Here is a 24,892-nt window from a genome sequence, read left to right as displayed (position 1 = left end):
AAGAGAAAATCAGTTTACAGCACTTATTTACATTAATTACTGAACTCTCCACAGTTCCTATTCCTTTATCACCAGGCACCTTACTTGTCACTGTCAACGCAACCTCCCTTTACAGTAAAATCCCTAATGCCCATGACTTTGCCACTATTGAACACTACCTTTCCCAACACCCGAGTGACTCCAACCTACAACCTCCTTCCCGGTCACTATAACCAATTATATCCTCACCCAAAATTATTTTCCTGTGAATCCATCACCTATAAAGAAACCCATGGTACAGCAATGGGTGTTCGCATGGCACCAACCTTTGCCAACCTGTTCATGGGCCATAAAGAGGAATCGTATGTAACTATGCAGAGTCCCAAATCCCTCACTTATTTCAGATTCATTGATGTAATGTTCATGACTTGGGCTGCTGATGAGACACATTTTCACATTCCTCTAGAACCTTAACCCACCTTCTCATCCATTTGCTTCATGTGGTCCTCCTGAAACCAACAGGCCACCTTCCTTGATGTCGACCTTGCAATGTTCTGCTGGTTCTTAACTGTGATATCAGGTGGTTAAATAAAGTCGAATCAGGAGCTAATACTTCCTGTTATTGAGTCTAGTCTTGCTCATCTTATTGTTTCAGCACATTTACTGGGGTCTTCTGATTGAACTCCTTTTTTCAAAGTACTGCAGTTAGTGCTGGAAGTTAAGGGTACAAATCCAACCCACACTTCTTTATATAAATACAAGGCTTCTCATAAACAACATATTGTATATTGTACTCTTGTTTACAGTGACTACAAATTATAAACGTATGTCAATATATGCAACATCACAATTACAGTGATAAGGACTAAGTGCAAAAGAACTCTATCTCATTTAACAGATTCCAATTAAGTGAGTATGTAACATGTTTTTTTCTTGTTCTTGTGACTTCATAGTCATTGTCACATGTTCGTGAAACACATCTCTTCAATAAAGTGATATGTTACACTACAGATTCCTCCCCTTAGGCGAATGATTTTGTTACTACTGTGAAATGCTAAACATACAGTAAATATGCAAAATATTATTGCAATAAATTGCAAACCATCAGTGATGGGATGCATTTTCCTCGACCTCACTTTGATTAAGTTTCTCAGCCTTTTTACCAGGTAATCATTCTTTTACTATGGATAAGGCGCCTCAAATAACTATAATCATATGGATCTTGAAGCAGGTTTTTAGAATATTTCTTGGTTATGTCCGCTGATGACTTACTGTCCAGTGGCCATGTAATCTGATGATCCATATTTCATCTAATCAAATATATTGCTTCCAAAACTCAGGATTTTCTAGCCAAGTTCATAACACTTTTGAAAATCACTGGGCTACACCACATTCAAATGAAACTAGTTTCATGGACTAAAGCACTCAAACCTCCTGTTAAAAAAATCTTATAAACCCGACAGTATTGCTTACCATCTCCAATAATTTTTTTTTTTTTAAAAAAAGAGGTTCCTGTAAGAGGAGTATCTGCCTCTACAAAACTCTCAGACATACACTGAGAAATTGCCCTGTGTAGTTGTTACAGGGAACACCAAATTCATTGTTATGAGTCCAGATTTGTATTTGTATTTATTTATTTATCCTGTGGATCACATATTGTACAAAGTACACATGATATAGGACAAGTCATTTTTCTTAACAAATATGTAGTTTGGAGAAAAAAAGTAGGCAATGGACTGCCATTTAAAAAATGTACACAAAATTGTTCATTGATGAATATAGTAACTTCACATACAGAGAATACAAACAATTTCCTTGGGGAACTAAGAAACATGTAGGCAATGTAGTGCTACTTTAAATTTACACAAATAATCACTGAGATTACAGAATAGTGAAAATGTCAACTGGAAACACAACAGAAGGACAATGTCATTTAAAAACTACATTAAACATGAAATTAACATTGAGATTTCACAGACAATTAAGTTTTAATACTAATAGAATGTGTACTTGTACATTCAAAAGCGAGTTGAAAAATTTTGGGAAGTGAAACTGAAACATAGTTGTGTATAGTAGAAATTAGGTTATTATTTTGCCTACAGAATGTTTTACTCTAATCACAGTATTTTACAAAGGAACTTTATAATTTTTCATTTCCAGGAATTCTTGTACTGAATAGAAACAGTGCTTTGTCAGAAATGCCTTTAGTTTATTTTTAAATATTGGATCTGGAGCAGTTTTTATTTGTTCTGGAATTTTATTGTGTAATACGACACCCAGATGAGTTATATATTTTTGGTATGATGATGTCCTTGAAAAAATTTGATGGATATTAGATTGCCCTCTGGTATAATAAGCGTGTATATCATTGTTTTGGATTACTTTGCCTGTTCTTGAGAGGTATTCCCTGGTGAATAGGATTGTTTCTTGAATGAATAGGGATGGGATGCTTAGAACATTAAGTTTTATAAATTGACATTTACAGGATTCCAGCTTTTTGAGGCCATATCCTCAGTGCTTTTTTTTTGTAGTTTAAATATATTTGTGCTGTGAGTTGAATTTCCCCAAAAGATGATTCCATAACGGAGCAATGAGTGGAACTGCGCATGGTATGCTTGCATTAGTGTGGATTTACTTGTAGTAGATTTTAGTATTCTTAGTCCATAGCACAATGATGAGAGTTTCTTTGATAAGTTGTTTATATGTGTGTGCCATTTTAAATTTTGTTGGACCCATAGACCCAAAAATTTTGTTGCATTTACATTTTCAATTTTATCATTATTTAACTTTATTTGGATAGTTTTATGACTGGATGTGGGAATTAGATGGAAGTTGATACATACAGTTTTGCCACTATTAACAATTAGGCCATTTTTGTTAAACCACTCAGAAAGTTTTTCCATAGAGTTATCAGATATTGTCTGAAGGGATTCAGGGCTAGATCCAGTCAACACTATGCTTGTATCATCAGCAAACAGGATAGTTTTTTGTGGGCTCATACGTTCAACAAGATCATCTATGTAAATGAGGAAAAGTAATGGCCCTAGAACAGAACCCTGGGGAACACCATATCTTATTGTTCTTTCCTCCGAGAGGAAAACTGTGTTATTTATTTTATTCTGTACATTAATATCATATTGAAGTGATACCTTCTGTCTGCGGTTTTGTAGGTAAGAGCATAGCCAGTTGTGAGCCACACCTCTTATTCCTCTTCTTTCCAATTTAGCAAGCAGTATTTTATGATCTAGTACGTCAAAGGCTTTAGAGAGATCTAAGAAGATACCTGCAGCTATATTATGTTGGTCAATTGATTTCAGTATGTGGTCCAACAGTTCAAAAATTGCTGTCTGGGTGGATAAAGATTTACTAAAACCATGTTGTTGAATGCTGATTGGTGCGTGGTTTTTTATGAAATTTATAAGCCTGTCATAAAAAAGTTTTTCCAGGATTTTTGAAAAGATGCTTAATATGGATAATGGTCTATAATTGGATACTAAATTAGGGGAACTTTTCTTTAGTAATGGTGAGACTTTAGCTATTTTGAGATCATCTGGAAAAATGCCAGTTTTTAATGATTGGTTGTAGATGGTTGATAATGGCTTTACTATATGGGGAGCACACACCTTTAATATGAGGTCAGGTACTTCATCATAGCCACTAGAGATTTTATTGTGTAACAATTTTATTATGTTCATAATTTCATCAGAGTTTGTTCCATAGACAAACATTGTAGCATTAGTGCTGTTTGACATATTGGTGGGATTGAAGAACGATACCTTGCAGTTTGCCTGAATGAGATCTTCTGCTAGTGAGGTGAAATATTCATTGAACTTGTTTACAACTGTGTATGGATCTGTGACCTTAGAGTCATTAAGTATTAGAGAAATGTTTTCCTTGTTTGAAGAGTTTCTTATGAAATTGTCATTCCATAAAAGTTTTGCCTGTCTAATCACTCTAAGATAAGTTTTTTTGTAGGCTTTACAATAGTCAGAAAATTCTTCAGTGACTATGTATTTTTTGGAGCAATATTGGAGAAATCTGTTTCTCTCACTAGAAATTTTGATTCCTTTTGTTACCCACGACTTTCTATTTTGATTGCTTGAAGTTTTTGTTTCAAAAGGAAATGCTGTATTAAAGTAATAAAGGAAGGTGTTATGGAAGCTTAAGAACATATTATCAACAGTTGTTTGCATGTAAACACTGTCCCAATTTTCCTTAGCTAATAGGAAGTTAAAAATCCTAATATTGCCATCTGAAAAGTTTCTTCTTTGAAATACTTTTTTGGGGCTGATTTTACTATTTTCCATAAAACACCTTCAGCTTTTGTAAACTGCCAGCAAACCAGAGGAGTTGTGTTTTGAACAATTGACAAGCATTTGTTGTCATACATTTTGTAATTAGTTACCCATATTTTCAGTCCTGAAGGATAGCTTACAAAACTCAAGACATTACCTTTTTCTTATGTCATTTTTAAACTAGCAAGTGGTACACCCGACAGACTCTGGTAAATTCATCTACTTTGCTACCTTGGAGGAACCTTGAAACTAAATGTACCAACTTACATAGGAACTGTCAAGATACACCTCTATCGGCAGAAAGATTATCTTTACACAGTCTTTAAATTGATAGTGTCCCTGTTTATATATGCTCCTTTTTCTCATAGGTATAGCTCATGCTTTTCCTCTAGGTCTAACTAACCTTTCAAATACACCACACAAAATACATAAAGGTTAGGATACAATGTTTTGTTAATATCATTGACCTCTTTACCTTCTCATTTTATTCATATATATTAAGGTAACCTGCTCCTACTGTAGTCCATATTCATACCTGGCTTTTAATCTTACTTTTGTGCTATATTTATTTTACTCTTCTCTACATACTAAGTAACTACTGTAACACTGAATACCCTGATACTGTATGTTTCAACAAGTTCCCTCCTATTATGATTCAACTATTTTACATGAATGTTTGTCTGTCATGTTTACACTTCATAGATAAGAGCATATCACCCTTGATTCCCCTGTAAAAAGTCACAGAGCTAACATTCACCTCCACTTAGAAAAATAAATACTCATCTTAGTTCCACAGTCAATTTGCTCGCTTTAGTTTGTTAATGTCCATTGTTTGCCACATATTAATGTAAAACTATGTTAGTTGTAAAGGAAAGTTTCTGATGACACCTGTCATTTGATTATATTTTTAGCATAGAGACCTTTATTTTTTTTCATTGAAAGTGTCTACTAACAAAACAGCTCCGGATGTAAAATACCTGTAATTTTATGGGGTGATTCTTTCGAAGAAGAAGACAGCAACCAACCGTATTGGTAATAGCGGCTGGTTGCTGACTTCTTCTTTGGAAGAAACAACCTATATTTTTTACACAGCCATGATCTCAAAATGTCAGTTTTTGACAAAATAGCAATAACCCTATAATTTCATATGGGCCTTCATAATGATGGAATAACATCCTTCTTTTGTTAATTGTGAACTGTGAAGAAAGACTTTCACTAGCACCATGTCATTGAGCTTAAAATTAGGGATAATTGCTTTTAAATTATTTTCATGCACTCAGCTGTGCATGTGTAATTATAATCCTCTCTACCTTTTCTTGTAAATTGCTAGTTGGTACCTCTTCTATTTCAGGCCAAGAGAAAATTTTCAAGAGTGATTCTCCTATGAACTTTTCATTCAACACTTCTACTGGTAAAAGTCCAGTTGATAAGTGAGGTAATTCAGTTACGATAACTTGAAACTCTGGAATCATCCGTGACCAGATCATGTGTTTTGTAGAAGAAGTCCTACAACATAATCTTGCAGTCTCTTTCATAATTCTCTCCAACAACAATAAATATATAATAATCAAGACTTTGTCTACAATTAAGTAATGCCAACATAAATATTTTATTCCTTACTAACAGCCACTAGGTCAAAGAAACATATATGCCCATTTTCATAACCAGTAATGATGTAATCACACTTAACCTAAAGTGCACAACACGCTAGGAAAAATACCTTCTCTACAATAAAATACCATTACGTGTTAAATCCCAGTCTAGTAATTATATGATTCGACATGCATTACCTTTAACACCTGTGAGGGATAAATTTAACTTCAATCTTACCCCTGGTCACTGAACCAGCGATTATATTAAGCATCTACATTTCCTGAACAGCAGACAGATTTCTCAACAGTTTTTTTAACATTACACAGTGACACTAATTCATCTTAACACTATTCTCAATTGTTTTTCTCCTCCAACAATAAACAAATAACTATAAAGGCATTGCCATTGTTTCAGGTAAGTAAATAAGAATAAATCAAATTGTAAAAATCTTAACCAACAACATAGATTAAATAAAAATGCTGCCGGGTCAGATAATAGTTTTTGAGAGGCACACCACATCAGACATGCCCATGTTGTCCTCAGCATAAAATAATCAAACTACCTCAAGTATTTGGACAATAGACATTCCTTAAATCTAGGCTTCTGACTCTTTCATTGATCAGTATGTTTCCTGCTGTTCAGTATCAAGACTGTACATGAAGTAGCATGCCTAACATTATGCATGATAAACTGTTAATAAACATTACTGCTTCTACAGATAATACATTGTGTAATAGTTTATATAAAACACTGTCATAGAATAATGCTCTATTCAGATACATTGTAGGAGCCCACCAAATGCAGCCTCCTACACGAGTGTAAGTAGATAGGCGGAAGTGCAGTTATAGTGTCCTTGGGAGCACCAAGATGCTAATGAGACATCATTCAGTTACCAGTCACCTATTAGCATCAGTTTTATGTTCACTCTCTCATCTTCCTAGCCCTGCATAGCAGTGACTGTGCTGAGCTCGCATTGCATGGAAGTGTAGAGTAGCATGTCAGTGCCCCACGAGGAATAGGCTATTTCCCTATGTTAAAAATATGGTTTGGATTGTTTTTATTCTGAGTAGTAACGACATTCATATATTATTTATGTCAATAGTCTTACAAAATATGTGTTATTAAAAATCATTAATTTTGAGTATTTGGTCATATGACCAAAAAACACACTGTTATTGGCTGAAGATCTGGTGCTAACATAGACTAGGAGTAAGATGAAACTATACATGTTTTATAGGAGTTTTAGCCGAAGGCCAAAGTTGATAGGTTTTTACACACATTTTCTGCAAACAGCTTAGTTATTTAGTAATGGAAAAAATATTTACAACTTTCAATTAACAATATAAAGGAGTTTTGTGAACGCTGAAAGTGGAAACTTTTCAGAAGTTGATGTGTTTATGCTCCATCCATTTAGATTGGTGATATGTGCAGAGATGAACATTCTTTTCTGTGCTCCCTGCAACATCATTAAACTTGCTTAAAATTAAGGAATTTTAGAACGATTTGCAAGTGGGTTTGTATCTGATATTTATATTGCCTGCTATCAGTCATGAACTACAACCCAAATCACTATAAAATTATTGTTGGTAAATCTTAATGCCAATTTCCTGGTACACAATACAGTGAGCAGAGAGCTGACAGTGTGCATGTGCTCAGGGGTGCAATGGATAGCACATCTGACAACGTATCACAATATTTCAGGTTCAGAGCCTGGCAGGGTTATGCATTTTTAAAAGTTATACATGTAATATGTAAATAGCATTAGCAAGAACTCATTGTGGCAGCTGTTTCGATGTGGGATGTGTTATACATAGCTTCACATTAATCTTAGTCTGAGAAATGGACAACTAAGGATAAACCCGTTTAAATTGCTTAAAAATAATTCACTTTTTTGGAAAGCATTCCTAGTGGTGAAGGTATCACCATGTACACCGTGCAGGTGATACAAACGTAAGGACTGTGATGCTTCTGAGTGGAAACTTGCTTCAACTTTATGTAAGATGATGAAAATTTAAACAAAAAGGGTACTAGCTGGACAGTTGTTTTCAATTACGTAAAATGCGTTTGTGATCACATTAACTAAAAACTTTTTAAAGGTGACATGTGTGAACAGTGGTTGCAGTTGTAAAGTGCACGTAAATGGCAAGGAAAACACAACAATAGCCCTATTCTGTTTCTGATGGGTGTGGTGAAGTTCTGTAATTGTGATCTGGTTTTCATATGAGAGGACTGTTGACTCATTTTACAAATAAATTAAAATATTTCATCTTGCCACATTTGTCCCACTTTACCACCTGAGCTGCTGAAGTGTTACCAGGATATAGAGTGTAATGAAAATTTTCACCGGAGTTTTATTTCATCGAATGATGCTGTCTTTCCTTGCAACAGCTGGAAAGCTTATGTCAAAGGTATATTATTGTTAACAGAGAGCAAAACATTTTTAATTAAGTTAGGGGACTTGTATATCAACGTGGTGACATTTTGACGGTACAGTGTAAGCACATTTTATGCATCTGCTCATCCTTTGGAACACTCAGAAACAATTTTCAGGAGTTTTTACATATTTATTTGCACAGTGTGGTGCTACACACCATTTGTAATCCATTTTCTGAAACAACACAATTAATGAGCTTTGTGACAATAGGAGCAGCAAGCTAGCTGGTGATGTCACAGGCATCATGTGATTCAAAATGAAGTGTTGTAGCAGGCTTTCAAATTATTTGAATTTCATTCAAGAACGAAAAAGAATGTTATGAGCATAAAATGACATAATTATATACTTTAGATGATTTCCAGAAAACAGTCAAATACCCTGTTTACAGGTGCAGGCTCTGGTGTTGTTGGGGTTCAGTGATGCAGCCCCATCGTAAGAGGGTCTGGCGGCTGTCACATCATTACAACCCATCAGGGTTGTGCACGTTTGTCAGAACCTCAGTGCTCTCATTGAGTGAAGCTGCACTTAGCCTTGGCCCCAGAAATCTGCATGCCCCTGTTGTCAGTCGTCAAGATGGTGTGTAGGTGGAAGATTCAACAGTGAAATGAAAGACAGCTCAAGAGGCAGTCACAGCATACAGCCGGTAAGGCGGTACCTGTACCGCACAGGAATGGTGGCAGAGGCACCCTGCTCCCAAGTTGGACAGCTTGCTGAGGGGTAAATTGGTTCTTCATTCATGTAAGATTGCCCCATCCTCATCTGCAGTCCATCACCATTGTGAGCAGTAGGAGTGCAGATCATAGAGTCAAAGTTCCCTTCACAACCAGACTGAGCAAAGGGCTTGAAGGTGTCAGTGGCTGTAAAAACTCTGTTATATTCATCAGGGCATCTGCAACTAATAGAGTTGACCTTCCATCGGTATCCGTGATGCAGATGGAGTGGCCTAACTCTGAGAGTGTGATTCACCCCGTACAGGTGATGAAATGTTCTCCCTTTTTCTGAGTCTGTCAGTGCTCTTGGCTGGCCTAATGTATAACTTCAGAGCATTCCTTTATACAAAGATTGCAGCTTGAAAGGGGTTCTCTTGTCATCTGTGGGTGGAGTTACTGCATGCTCCTTCATTGCAGAAGACCATTGTGTCTGCACTGCGTGCACTGTTGTCTGAGTGCCAAATCGGGGGTTCGTGGTGTCTTGTCTTGTCAGGCAATTAGCTCCCTGTGTGTAATTCAGTTCTTCCTAGTGTTGACATTGGTTACGCCATCATTGCTTACCTGGCAAATGTGTTCCACTAAGAGTAATCCCAACCAGTTCTAACAAAATTTTATTCCTACACATAATTACCGTTCTGTTGTGCAACAACGTATTCCTGTTCAAATATTTCTTACAATGACGATAAAAACCACAACATGTTTTGGTACATCCACATCCACTCATATCCCACCCCCTCCAAAACAGACTGTGCTCAAGGCTTAAATCTTCATCAGCATACTGATTACAGTTTAAGAACCTTTCAAAGCTAGGTTTCCAAAAATATTATACTTTAGTACAGCACCATGGACACCTAAATGTTTGCTTAAAATCTACTTCATAAGAATTTTCTGCTTCAGAAATTCCATCATTGGGGCACCAGCAGCCTCCTCCTGTTCCTTCCTTAACCTATCTATCTGTTGTGTGGTATCCACACTTAGATTATGTACCTTCTCAGAGATTTCTTCCTTAGTCTCAGTTAAGTCGTCCCAAATTTTCTGCTGTTTGCTCTCTGTTGTACCTATTTCTGCATTAGAAAGAGGTGTTTCTACAGACAATTCAATTCTTTCTCGTACTTTGTTATTGACTAAATCAACTACACACTCCTGAAAACTGACAGTTGTAGAGACTGAAATAGGAGCGACATCTGACTCTGCCCTTGTTCACATCTCTAAATTGCTTATTCACTTTATTTTGAACTAAATCTCAGTGTTTCAGCATTTCCAAATTTACTTCCTCCAGTAAGTTGGAAGGCTTTGTCTGTAACTGCAGCATGCTAGTTCGGATTTCATCCTATTCCTTTTGTGACTCATTGGTATGCTGTCTCTTCAAAAGTTGTTTGTTGTTTTTATTTCATTCTTTAGTTTTGTTTTAGTATTCTCTGTACTAGCAGTTAACTCTTTTATGCTATTACTCAATTGCACAGTAACCAAGCTGGGACATATACATTCATTTTTCTCATTACGAAAGGTGTACGATGTTTACCACAATGTGTGTTTAATTAGCCCTAGCTTAATATTGTAACAGGGCTGGCTAGGCTGCTGTTGTACACCCGCAAACTCTGGTTGCAAAATAACTTGCTGTTTACACCACAACAAAATCACCACCACAAAAAAAGAACTTTTGGAAACTAAAGCAACTTGGATAGTACACAGCTCACCGAAATCAAACTGTAAGTAGATGCCGATGGGAAGCATAGGTCATGCTGCAGTACCAAAAATGAGTGCACCATTGACACTGCAGCTGCTGTAGGTTCATGAACTACAACTGTGATCCACCACTGTTGTTGCAGACTGGTTGTGAGATTAGTACAATTGAAGCCCTCCGTAGCTGTAGACAAAATTTGCTGACTTGTTGATTAGTTATTTTCTTCTTAATCATAATTGTAGTACAGGGATTTAATAATTATTTATTGATTATTCAAACCCCTACAAAATTCGTGATTTGGAGTGCTAGCCATTGATTTTGTACTGCAGCATAATTTTGGCTTTTGATCTTTGTTACTATTGACAACAGATATCAACTCCCTCAAATCTGTGTACCCGAAATTTGCCAGTTCTCGTTAAAATTTCAAATTTTTCGTTATTATTCTTGTTCTTTATAAATTATTTTTCTTGTTTGCTGTCAGTGGTCATCACTTGCAGTGTTCCTCTTGTTTTTTACTGTGATATTGGGTGGCAAAGTAAAGTCTTATTGAAAACTAAGACTTCTTGCCATTGATTCTTGACGGTCTACCCGACGGGAGGCCCCTAGCCACACGACATTTCATTTCATTTCAGCACACTCACCAAGCTCTTCTGATTTAACTTTGTGCAGTTACTATTGAAGTTAAGAGTGTAAATCCAATCTCCCATTCTCAAAACAAATACAAGACTGCCCATAAACAATGCATCTTATATTGTACTCTTGTTTACAGTGACCATGAATTATTTAGTTGTTTCAGCATTGGCAACATCACAATTACATTGATAAGGACTAAATCCACGAATAGTCTATATGATTTAACAGATTCCTATCAAGTGAGTATATAACAAGTTTTCTCTTGCCTCTGAGATGTCCCTCCAAGGCTCATACCATATCTCCAAGGCAAGATCCACCAATACAGAATAAACTGCTCTATCAGTAGATACCACAAATGTAGTACAATGTTTACCATTGTCCCGGCTTGTAGATAGGGTGCATCTATCAATTTCATAATACACGTGCGTAAATAAAACATACATTCTAACAGAAAATTATATAATTAATTATGAAATAAACTTTTTACAGTGGCAATCATCATTTGTTGATTCAAAAGATGCTGGTGCAACACACCACTTCACCAAAGTGATATTTTACGACTACAATATCCCCCTCAAGGATAGCTACATCAGTACCTCTGTCCACATCAGGCCTCGCAAACACCAACAGTACCTCTACTTTGACAGTTGCCACACATTCCAGCCAAGAAGTCCCTTCCATACAGCCTAGCCACCAGTGGCCTGTTGACAAGCAGTCTCTCTTCAAATATGCCAAGGGTTTCCCTGAGGCCTTCACTGATTGAAAGTTCTCTCCAAATCTTGTCCAGAAATAGATCTCCTGTGCCTTCTCTCTCCAGTCACCTACCACCTTGCACACACCCTCTGTCTGGCCACAACCCAGCCTTCCCCTCTTTGACGCAGTACCATCCAGGACTGGAGCCATTGAATCACATTCTGCACCAGGGTTTTAACTACCTCACGTCTTGCCCTAATGTGAGGAATAACCTCCCCATCCATCCCAGTGTTTTTCTGCCACCCATCGAACCTACACAATATTCTTGTCCATTCCTGCACCCAACCTCTTGCCCCATGGCTCATATCCCTGCAGTAGACCAGATACAAGATCTGTCCCTTACATCCTCCCACTACCACCTACACCAGTCCTGTCACGGGCATCTCCTACCCTAACAAAGGCATGGTTACATGTGCAAGCAGCCACATGATCTACCACCTAAGCTGCAAACACTGTGCCATTTGGTACATATGCTGGGCAACTAAAAATCTGTTTGTCTGTGAGCTGGCCACCACCAAACTGTGGCCAAGAGACAGCTGAACCACCCAATTCCTGAATATGCCGCCCAACGTTATGTGCTTCACTTTGGTGGCTGCTTCACAGTCTGCACCATCTGAATTGGTCCTACCAACACTAGCTTTTCTGAATAGTGCAGTTGGGAACTTTGCTTGCAACATATCCTTCATTCTCATAACCCTTTATGTTCTACACCTTCCTACCCCTTCCTTGTTCCCATTCCAGGATTATGCATGCATTCTATCCCACCAAGCACCTACTAATCTTTTCTCCTTCTCTACTTCTCTCATTTCCTACCTTTCCCCCGTACACCCCCTCCCCCCCCCCTCCATTAATACTGCAGCACAGCCTCCCAACACTGCACCCAGAAGCCCTATGCTGTTCCCACCATGACCTCGCGTGCTCCCACAGGCAGCACAGCATCTCCCCCACACCTACCCTGCTATCCCTTCCCCTCCCTCCCCTACACCTTTTCTTATCCCCACCATCTGCCTCAGCAGATTGCTGCTCAAGTCAGGTACAGTCACATTTAGGCCCCAGTACCCAAAGATAATGGCCATGTGAGTTGGTGAGTTGTGTGTGTGTGTGTGTGTGTGTGTGTGTGTTTGTTTTTCTACAGACGCATAAGATTGTCCGAATACTCAATATTTTAGCAGTCTTTTTCTTTGTGCCTTTCTGTGACGCAACACCTTCCGTGTGTGGTGAGTAGCAATCTATTCTTTCCATAGTGCTGTTATTGCATCCTGGACTTTATGTTGGTTGATTTTCTCTGAGTTGTGGGATATATGTTGTAGTATACACTGATCAGCCAGAACATTATGACACCGACACACTATTGACATTAACCCATCCATGCAATAGCAGCATCACCTGACAAGGAATGACTGCTAGTGAGACACACACACAATGCATATAGTATCAGTGAATGTGCTGTCTGTGTGTAGAATGGGGAAGGCATGGGATCTATCTGAGTTTGACCGAGGCCAAATTGTGGTGGCCTGCAGGCATGAGCATTTCAGAAACTGCATGACTTGTTGGATGTTTGAGGAGTGCTGTGATGAGTGTCTTCAACACATGGCGAAATCCACATGAGACCACGTCCAGATGTCCCGGGGTCAGACGACAACTCCTAATTACAAATGTTGGACGTCATAGGCTGGGCATTCTGCTAAAACAGGACAGGTGGTGAACTGTGGCGGAACTAACATCAAACTTTAATGCTGGGCAGAGCACAAGTGCCTGAACACACAGTGCACTGAACACTCCTAATGAAGGACCTCCTCAGCTGAAGACCAATGCATGTGCCAATGTTAAAAAAATTGTTCAAATGGCTCTGAGCACTATGGGTCTTAACATCTGAGGTCATCAGTCCCCTAGAACTTAGAACTACTTAAACCTAACTAACCTAAGGATATCACACACATACATACCCGAGGCAGGATTCGAACCTGCGACCATAGGGGTTGCGCGGTTCCAGACTGAAGCGCCTAGAACTGCTCGGCCACACCGGCTGGCCCAATATTAACACCATGACATTGTCAACAGTGACTGAAATGGCAACATGACCATCAGCACTAGATATTTGTCCAGTGGCAGTGCTTTGCATGGTCTGATGAATCCCGATACCTTCTAATCGTGTCGATGGGAGGGCATGAATCTGTCGTCTTCCAGGGAAACAGTTCCATGGTGCCTGTATTGCAGGCTGGGGACAAGCTGGTGGGAGCTCCATTATGCTCTGGGGAACATTCACATGGGCATCCATGGGTCCAGAGTAGCTTGTGCAAGGCACCATGATGGCCAAGGACTGTTGTGCGCTGGTTGCTGACCATGTACACTCCTTCATGATAATAATGTTTCCCAACGGCAGTGGCATTTTTCAACAAGATAATGTGCCATGTCACAAACCCAGGAGTGTGATGGGGTGGTTCGAGGAACACGTTGGTAAGTTCCAATTGATGTGCTGGCCCCCAAACATGCCATATCTGAACCCGACTGAACACATCTGGGATGTGATTGAATGTGGCATCAGAGCTCATTGTCCCCCTCCCTGGAATTTACAGGAATTAGGTGATTTGTGTGTGCAGATTTGGTGCCAATTCCTCCTGCAAACTACCGAGGCCACTTTGCTTCCATGCCATGACACATCACTGCTGTTATCCATGCTAAAGGTGGACATACTGGCTATTAGGTAGGTCGTCAAAATGTTCTGGCTGATCAGTGTATTTCAAACATCGTGGTCTGCAAGACTTTCACTCAATTAAATATTGAAAACTGCTTTACCAAAATACTGCCATATTTTTTCTTCTGATCTGCTTGACCCCATTTTCTACATTAAATTTAAAAATAAATAAATAAAAATATTTTCATCTATACATGCTAACTGTGAAGTAATGTTTGTAAATCCATTGTATTTAACCATTTATTTGACAGTCCTAGTGTGTAAAATCACACTTTCGGGTTGGTAGCTAGCTTACCAGTAGTTTGTTAATGGAACCATTACATTTACTGGTAGTCTCTGACCTAGCAACCACATCTAGTTCTTAATTTTGGAATAGCACACATTTCCCATCTTTCCTGACCTTAAGATTGCTGCTGTAGCTCATGCTCTTTGTTTGTTTGTATACACTTCAGGTAATTTCAGTTTTTGTTCGTGGTAAATGTTGATGTGACTTAAAATTTGTGTGTAGTGTGCTGCAAGTCATTGTTATGAGTCAGCTTTCACACCAAAAAACATAATTATGTGTAGTTTCAATCTGTAACCACTCACAAGTAAGAGTCAAGTAATCTTATCTTCTCAAACATGGACTTTGCATGAGGTTGACCTCACCACTGACATGCTATATTTTCTTGATATGCCTGTAGTTAATGCCAGCAAAATTTTCAGTGAAATAAATGCAGAAGACAAAATGAGTTTGAAGCAGTTTAGATGTACTGTTATTGCAAAGCTTGTGTTGGCTGCAACTTGTTCACCAGCAACAAGAGCAAAATTGCAATACATATCGAAAGAAGCTGCGCGTTGTGTACTATGGTGATACATCCCCTCACACTATAGTCCATTTAAAATAACTCGATAGTTAATGTCTGTCATTCGGTACTATAGAGTTGCAACATCAGTTACCGCTCAGTTAAAGAAAACACACAAACGTGGCGGGTTACTTCTCAAGTACCAAAGTGCTGTTCATTTAACACAGAACAGTGTTGGAAGCTGCTGCCATTAGGTTGGCAAGAATGTGAGATGCTCTGTCCACAGCTGATTTTAAATGACCAGTGACTGAACTATGACAGACAATACATTTTGGAGTCGTGAAATTACACTCATGCCCTAATCCAACAACAGCTTCTTGATGTGCAGTGTATCCGAGAAAATGACGGTCAGCAACCTGCGGCAGAATTATTAACCATGTTCGCTTTGCTCATGGTGATTAAAGCTGATCTGTGTGAGCAAACTCAAGACAGAAAAAAATTCAGTTTCAGTGCTAAAAGTAAAATGTAACTTCTGTTTTTGCTACATGAGCTGATGCACTGCTGCCCGATGGGCAGTCATGGTTGGAACTCATTTACAGGTTGTAGCCGACAAAAAAAGAAAAAGTAAGTCAATGTGATGTGAAAATGACACAGAAAAAGATTAAAAATAAAATAAAAAAAATAGATTGAAACTAATTAATAGAGAATAATAATAATCGGAGTCATTTTGGTAAAGATTTAAAAATGAAAGAAAATTATTAGGAATTGGCGATATCAAACCCACATCCTTTTGTATCATTAAAGTGAGATGATACCACTGTTCTATGGGAACCTTCAGTTTATATTGTTATATTTATAGAATGAGTTGCAATGATCGTTTTCTGCTTTCAAAAAGTTTGGTTTTGCACCATGTCATATGAAGTTTACCTAATGTAGGCCAATCTCTGTGATGATAATTGAATCTGTGAAGTCAAATCACATCTTGTGCAAAAGAATCCAGTAGTCTTTGGCTAGTGGTCTGTACAAGATGTGTGTATTTTGTTACCATCGTTTTGTGTGTGTGTGTGTGTGTGTGTGTGTGTGTGTGTGTATCATGCGTGATGAAATGCAATATAAAAGGGCCAGACCCAGGATTCGAGATCCAAGTGCAGCAAGAAAAAAAGCGTGACAAGGAATTTGAAATTAATTGACCATTTGCTGTAGCAGTTTAACAATGGTGAACAGTTCCAGTATGGCATTGAGTGCTCTGATTGAAGGAAGGTACCTCTAACACATGATCAAGTAATTTTAATCAGGTTATAAATGGATGTATCAGACATGTGCTGTTGCACTCTGTGTGAGTAATAAACCAGAATACTATAAATCGTATTTTCTGAAAATACTTTTACTTAAAATTAATTTGAGATGTGCTTGATTGTACCTATCTTAAGAAAATAATAATAATAAAAAAGTGTTTGCTAATATGCAAAGGATTGGTGGTAATATATCCTGGTTTGTAACTGGTGGCTGTGCCTCTTGTTCCAATATATTCCATTTAGAGTTCACTCTGTTATCTGAATGGTTAACTTCCTAAATAATGTACAAAATTATGTACGGTAACTTTTGTTATATACTGACATAATATTTAGTGTACAGCTGTAGCAGGACCTTTATTTGTTCAGTTACTTTCTCCTTCTATGTGTATCTTGTCGTTTAATTTTGTTATTGATCAAGTAGATAAGAATTATGTTCAGTTGTGAGTAAATTAGAAAACCAAATTATTTTTGTAGCTGAAAGTACATATGAATTTGTTAATTTACTCATGAAATTCAGGATATCTCCAAAAATTGTGTATGGGGCTTTTCATGTTTTGTTTTATGTACAAATGCAAACACTGTCAGCAATGACTATGTCTCTACAGTTGTATAATTTATAATGGATGTTCTATTTACACTATTTCTTGACACGGTTTGAATGCAATTTATTTTATTGGAAATCTGAATACCACTATTATTTCTCTTTGTTTGGTTAACAGGAATGGTATTTGTCATCAAGTGAACCTGTGACAGCTTTGCACATGCACCGGGACCTTTTGCAGTGGGATCGTGCCCTGCAGTTGGCCAGTAAGCTCGCGCCACACCAGACACCATTCATTGCGAAGGAATATGCCCAGCAGCTTGAATTTACGTAGGTATCACACTGACCTGCCTTTAGGTGAAGAATGTAAAGTTGTACACTAATGGTAAAAAATACTACGGGGAACACAAACTTTGCCAAAAGAAATACCCCATTCACTTTGTAGTGGAAGCACAGCACTGAATAAGAACCAAGGCACCCTGTCCTCATTCCTAACAACTACAACATCTTCTCTCGAATTAATTTCACGTATCCTCTTTCGCTCAGTGATTGTCTGATCTGAATGTCAACAATCTGATCTCTGATGGATTTGTAAGAAACAGTGGCTCTTGCAACATCCCCCAACATAGCAACCTAGTCTACAAACTGGTGTTGTGTGCCATGTCCTCTAATGCTAGTTTTCTGACATGATTTGGCTACCCCTTATCATGCCAGATATCCTTCTCAAAGTGATTTCTACACCTTATGAAGTGTATTCCACAGCCCAGCCAAACCTAAAAAATATCCGTGCCCATCCTTGCACTGCTTCTGCATCCAAACCTCTGCCTGTAGCCTGTTTTCTGGCCTCCACCCTTGCCCATGCAACGTATGCATTTATCTTCAAATCTTATCTAACATACTATCATCCATAATGTTCTCTTCTGAAAGCAAATTATCACTTCTAAAGCTCTGAGACACAGCTCCCACTGGTGACCACATCTAGTATAGCACTTTGTGTCAACATAATATCTAGTCAAAGGAGTCGTCTTGATACATAAAGGTGTCTAAAAGAAAGCAGATTTCATTTTCAGTGTGCTTCCAGCAGAACAGAAAAAATGAATTATAAACCCCAAGTGTTCAAATAAGATTTCAAAGATTTACTTTTGGCACACTCCATCTGTTCTGTACAGGAGTTCCTTGAAGGAGTCGAGAACTTTTCTGTGTTTGTATACTCAGACAACAAAATACTACATCCTTCTTCAGACGTAGAAAAATGCAAACACATTTCACACACACACAGCCACTGTTGTCTCCAGGTGCTAAGGCCTGACTGCAACTGTGTTTGAAGTAACAGCTGTCTAGCTGGGGTAGACAGTGAGGGTGTGGATCAGATGTGTGATGGATATGGGGAGGGATATCATGATAGGGGTGAGGGAAAATGCTAGTACCTATGGGAGTGTGCAAGGACATTGTGTGGACAGGGTAGGGCTGCTAGATGCAGCTTGCGGAGTGTGTGCTGTGGGGAAAGAGGTGGGCGGAAGAGGAGTAGAGAAGGAGAAAGGACTTGTATGTGCATTGTCAGGGTAGAAGGTGTATTTAGTACTGGAGTGCGAACAGGGAAGGGGATAGCCAGGTTGAAGACAGAGATTGGAGAATGTTGAGGTCAGGGGGTATGGGAACAAATGATATCTTGAAGGGAGTGTTACCACCTGAACAGTTCAGAAAGTTGGCGTTGGTGGGAGGAATCCAAATGGTACAGGTTGTGAAACAGTCATTAAAGTGAGCACATCGTGTTAGGTGGTATACTCAGCAACTGGGTGGTGAAGATGTTCCTGCCACAGTTTGGTGGTGGCAATTCATGTGGACAGACGGCTTGTTAGTAGTCAAGTCCACATAGAATGTGGCACAGTGGTTGCAGCCGAGTTCGTAGATCATGCGGCTGCTTTCATTGGTGACCCTGTCTTGGATGGAATAGAAGATGCCTGTGTTAGGACTGGAGTGGGTGTTAGTGGGAGGATGTATGGAACAGATCTTGCATCTAGATCCATTGCAGGGATGTGAGCCATGAGGCAAGGGTTTGATGTGGAGGTCAGGAATGGTTGTGGAGGTCTATATGACAATTAGGTTGCTAGATAAGGTGACATTTATTTGAGCTATGAAATTCTTTGTCTGCTTTGATTCCCTAAGTGCCTTTCAGTCTCTTTATTGTACCCTGAACACAAATGACTACTGACGATTTATGTCTAATTAATACATCTTCTGAGACAGGAGAAAGAAGTATCAGTATCCTGGCTTATGAATGTGTGGTGCTTGTGGTGTACAATTTTCTGTGCACCACATTGTGTCAAGAGAGCAGCAACTTTTTTTTACCAGCTGCTCTTCCTGTATATTATGTGGCAATGAGATGAATGTGTTATATGTTTTTACATTCTGTGGATATGTTTCATCTGCTTGATCTGTTAAGTAGGAGATGGTATTGTGAGTCAGGATGGTGACTTGCACATTTTTATCTAAGTGGTCCGTCACTCATAATATCCTGGCTAAATATTTTATATCAATTTGTTTGTTTGCTTGTGTTTTAAAAGTACTTTCATAGGCAATGATGTAGTAGCAGTTTTAGCTTTTCTACAGAGAAATAGAAGGTTTATCTGCATGTTAGTGAGTGGACTTTATTAAAGATGTTATGATGTAAGTTACTAAATTTTAAAGATTTTATTTGTATTTAAGTACTTCAGTAAGAATACTAATAGCTGCCCTGTTGAACACCTGAAATCCAACATTATCATTGTGAGCATGGTACTAGATGTTGTTTTCTGAACTCCACTTCCAATCAAAGACAAGGTCCAATAATGATTTCTTAGATTTGTCTCACGTCCATGAGCTGCCTAATTCAACCTCCAGCAAATTGATCAGGAGGTATTAAAATCCTCGTCCCTCAGCTCTGCAAGATTCAGTTTACTACCTGTCAGAGTTTTTCTACATTCTGAGACAGTGAGTAGTGTATTTAAACTAGATACAAAATGATGACTCATTAATGGAAAAGCATTTTACAGTTATACATTATGATATCGGTCTAGATTTTACAGCTGCTAATGCTTCTCACACCGTGTCTTTCAAACCTTGAATTACTTTTAATTTATACATTCTTTTCCTCAGTTGTTTATTGCTGCTTCCTAACTAATGTTTCTCTGATGCTCATTCTTGAAACATTACAACGGCATTACATCACCTTCAGGAGTGTGCTAAGGACTGCCATATGCCAGCCATTACATCTGCACAGTTATGCATCCCTGTGCCAAGCGTTGGCCTGTGTCATTTATAACATCTGCAAGTTTTACATCCCTGTTCCTTTGTAAATTCTTATATATGTATTAATTTTATACATGCTCTTCATGTAGCATAATTATAAAGGTATTTTCCATCAACTGGAATTGACTTGATATCCTGCAGATTGCAAATAGACAAGAATTGAGCAACCTCAATGTGCTGCAACTCTTGCCTACAATTTCCAGTGAAAACACTCTACATCATGTTATAGAAGCACATTGCAGCAATCCTTAGCGACAGTAATGAAGGATCTTCCTGGCATCGCCTATGCAATGTGCAGAGTGAAATTCGAAAGACCTTTTGTCATTCACTTTTTTATCTTATAACTTTTCATTAGTTTACTTTTTTCTAAATTTGGAGTTCTGCACAACTTTTAAAATTGTTCTTAAATATGTTATGTAACATGCATGTCAAATCCGTAGGTACAAGGAAAAAAATGCAGCAGCCGTATTACATGCTGCTACAGCTACAACTGGTTATAAAATTTTTTATTAATTTTACTTTAATAAACATGCATTTCTATGTTGTAGAGGAAATTATGCTGAAGCATTAATCCATTATGAACAAGGGCTGGCTGAGGCTACGGACAGTCTTAAGGATGCCGAAAGCGGCAGTGAGCAGCATGTTGCCGTGTGCAGAGCTGGTGTCGCTCGGACTTCGATTCGCTGTGGTGATGTACGCAGAGGTGTTGCTATTGCAATGGATATTGCTAGTAGCCCTCAGCTTAAGAAGGAATGTGCAGACATACTGGAAGGAATGAAGGTATATTTATCACAATATTCTGGTATGATAAATTCCTCCTTAATATCACACCAGCATGTCCTAGCAGTAGCTTATTTTTAGACACATCTGTTTTAATGAAGGAAGGTGGGTCTAAGCGGCATTTGTTTACTGGAAGCTCACCCATACAGGTTTATAGTTGCAGGTCTTCCAGCTTCCAGTAACTTCTGCTGCCTATGCATGTCCTTAGGGTAATTTGGGTCATAGGGGCCCTATACACTGATGAGCCAAAACATTATGACCGCCTACTTAAAAGTGTGTTGGTCCACCTCTGGAATGCAGTTTAGCAGTGATTCCGCATGCCATTGATTCGACAAGTACTTGATAGGTTTCCAGAGGTTTGTGGCACCAGATGCCTACGCACAGGTCACACACTTCCCGTAACTTATGAACGTTAGTGGAGCTGGTGCCCAATAACGTCCCAGTTGGGTTTCATCAGATTCAGATAAGCCAAATTTTCTGGGCAAGACATCAGCGTGATTCCAATTTTATGCTCCTCAAACCATTGCCGCATGATTCTGGCCCTGTGACCTGGACAGTTATCCTGCTGGAAGACGCCGTCGCTGTTGGGGAAGACATCAAGCATAAGGGATTGCAGGTGGTCCCAGTAATGTTCTCCCAATCCACAGCTGCCATTTTGCCTTTTATTACTACTGCAGATCCCATGGAAGCCCAGGTGAATGTCCCCCATAACATAATACTACTCTCACCAGCCTGCGTCCGCGGCACGCTGCATGTTTCGAGCTGCCGTTCAGCTGGATGGTGACATATGTGGACACAACCATTGACCTGGTTGAACAATAAATGGGATTCATCTGACCAGGCAACATGGTTCCATTGATCTGTGATCCAGTCTTGATGATCCTGTGCCCACTGTAATCACAACTGATGATATTGGGCAAGCATGGGAACATGTAGAGATCCTCTGCTGTAGAACACCATGTTCAACGTTGTGTGCTGACCGATGTACTCCAAAACATTTATACCTGTGCCAGCAGACGTCCAACTTCTTGTTGAGTACCCCTAGCTTCAGCGTTCTTCAACTGCTTTCCATAGATGCTCATGACAGTAGCACACGAATAGCTGAGCAGCTTCGCCGTTTCTGAGATGCTCACTCCCAGGCACTGGGTCCACAACAATCTGGCTTGTGTCAAAGTCACTTAAGTTGGCAAATTTCCACATTTGTGCCACTTATTGTCACTATAGAATGATTCCCTATTCGTCTCTACTCCGCTCTTGTACTTCTCTTACCTCGTAACGTTCCCTCAGTGCCACCAGGCAGTATACAACTTCCCGGTGGGCAGTGGTTGTGATGTTTTGGCTCATCAGTTTTGTGCTTCATGCTGACAGGTTCCAGCATGAATTGATATACTTGCAGTAGGTATTCAAGGAAAGTGAATATTCAACACATCAAATAGAGTAAGCTTAGCAAATGAGTGCATGAGTACAGCCATCGGGAAAGCAGGAAGATAGAGATGTTATCAAGTTTTGAGCCTTTTTTCTGCGCGTAATTATGAAGATGATGTACCAAGATGACAGCTCTTCTGGGAATTATGAAAATATGAAAAATGACCTGTTACATTAAGGTCAGTAATCTATAAAATATTGTGTGAGGCAGTAAATGCTGTATAAGATAAATTCATATGCATTTTATAAGAACTACACCTTGAAAATCAGTGCTACATCCAACGTTTTCAGCCAAATAAATTTGTGGTGACTGAACATTGTATTTCCAGTGTCTACTCAATGAATTGGAGATTATGATCCTTGCTCCATCCTCATTCTTCGGAAATTGCCTGGTCAATGACACAGTGTATTTCCAGTGTTTACTCAATGAATTTGAGATTATGATCCTAGTTCCATCCTCATTCTTCTGAAATTGCCTGGTCAGTGACACAATGGAAATATAGGGTAGACAAAGTGATCAGCCTCTCTGAGGGCATCTATTTAGACATGGAAACAATTTATTTAACATACCTGCTCTTACAGGAATATGTATTCTGAATTATTGTTGCTTGGCATACCGACACTTGTCACCAGTCTTACAACAATCATTGCAGTTTTTCAGTTTCTGCCTAGCAATATGGTGCATATTTGTGCTAAACATTTGTGCAGTTCCATTTATGATCCATTTCACTTTACGCTGCATAAGTCTTACCTGTAACTTGGTGCCGTTGTGTTGACTTTATCTTCTGGAATGCTTGTACCTTAAATTTCATATTAGGTTGTTATAGCATGGTTTTGGAATATAAGTCATGCATAAATATTCATGATTTTACACTCAGAAATTAGACAACAACTTACCGTAACAGTAGATGGTGAATTTTCAGACAAACCTTTATAAGAAGCATTAATTTATGTCCCAACTGCATACAAAAAACTTGTGACATATTTTTTATTACTTGCTCCTGTTATAATTGTCTCTGTTTAGAACCATGTGGACTGTTCATATTTAAACTCTTTAGAAATCCCAATGCTTAGTCAAATTTTAGTTATTTAGATTTGAAAATGTGTATTTCTTTTACATTGTTTTAGAAATGGTGTTAAGTTGCCAGAAGTGAATCCCTTTGAAAAACAAAGACTGCCTTGTATATCTTTGATATATAATATTCCCTTAAAATCATTGTTATGTTAACACTCATCTCCTTCTCCCACTGTGTACCATTCTCTGGCTTGCTTACTACTTTAATAACAGCTACACAAACGATATAGTAGTCACGCTTGCTTGTATTCATATGCTTGTGACCATGCCATCATATTCTGTAATTGTGTTTGGCATCACACTTTTTATTAAGAGAGAAAACTCTGCAATTATAAACTGCTCCCTCTCCCACTGTGTACCATTCTCTGGCTTGCTTACAAGGGGAAGCCATGACGTTTGGAATGCGGATTTACTTCAAATTTGGTACACTCATAGTACTGCATGAGGACAACAAAATGTGTAAGCAGTAGCGCGTACTTCTCAAGTGTTATTGAGAAAATCACAAGATAATTTCGGTCATCAAGTATATACCTGTGTGTGGCCATTTTTACCATGAAGTGGTGGCAGCCGAGTGGTTAGGGTCCAAGCCCCGTAATCACTGGATCGAGTCCCGTTCATCTGTTTTTTTTTTTTTTTGTTTTTTAAATTTTCAACACAGTAATTTTCGTTACTATTTATATTACAGTTGATATAATGGTAAAAATATATGTAATTGGATGAACTTTTATTAAATTTACAATGTTATTTGGCAGTTTACTAATTTTTATTATCACAAATAATATAATATTCATAACTATCGACTATTAAACGACCGAACACATAAAGTGATACTGAAAATGTGTGCTCCGTGATTTGAGAAATTCCTTATACCTGGAAGGAGCCCGAAACGACTTGTTACCTCCAATTTTCGACCGGTACAGACGGCTT

At 38.5% G+C, this 24,892-nt stretch overlaps 1 protein-coding gene across 3 annotated transcripts in view; it reads left to right on the top strand.

Annotated features, from left to right (window-relative positions):
- The window catches only part of LOC126253477 (WD repeat-containing protein 19), a 328,532-nt gene that overhangs the window by 204,232 nt on the left and 99,408 nt on the right, over nt 1-24,892 (top strand). For all 3 annotated transcript variants that reach the window (XM_049954835.1, XM_049954834.1, XM_049954836.1), the window contains 2 exons: nt 17,576-17,727; nt 21,234-21,465. In XM_049954835.1, coding sequence (XP_049810792.1) covers nt 17,576-17,727; nt 21,234-21,465 — 384 coding nt within the window. The remainder of the gene's footprint in view (nt 1-17,575; nt 17,728-21,233; nt 21,466-24,892) is intronic.

Source organism: Schistocerca nitens, chromosome 4 (assembly GCF_023898315.1).
Source record: "Schistocerca nitens isolate TAMUIC-IGC-003100 chromosome 4, iqSchNite1.1, whole genome shotgun sequence".
In the NCBI taxonomy this organism is placed as follows: Eukaryota; Metazoa; Arthropoda; class Insecta; order Orthoptera; family Acrididae; genus Schistocerca; species Schistocerca nitens.
Note: the sequence above shows the minus strand (reverse complement) of the source record. Positions and strands in the feature narration are given on the sequence as shown.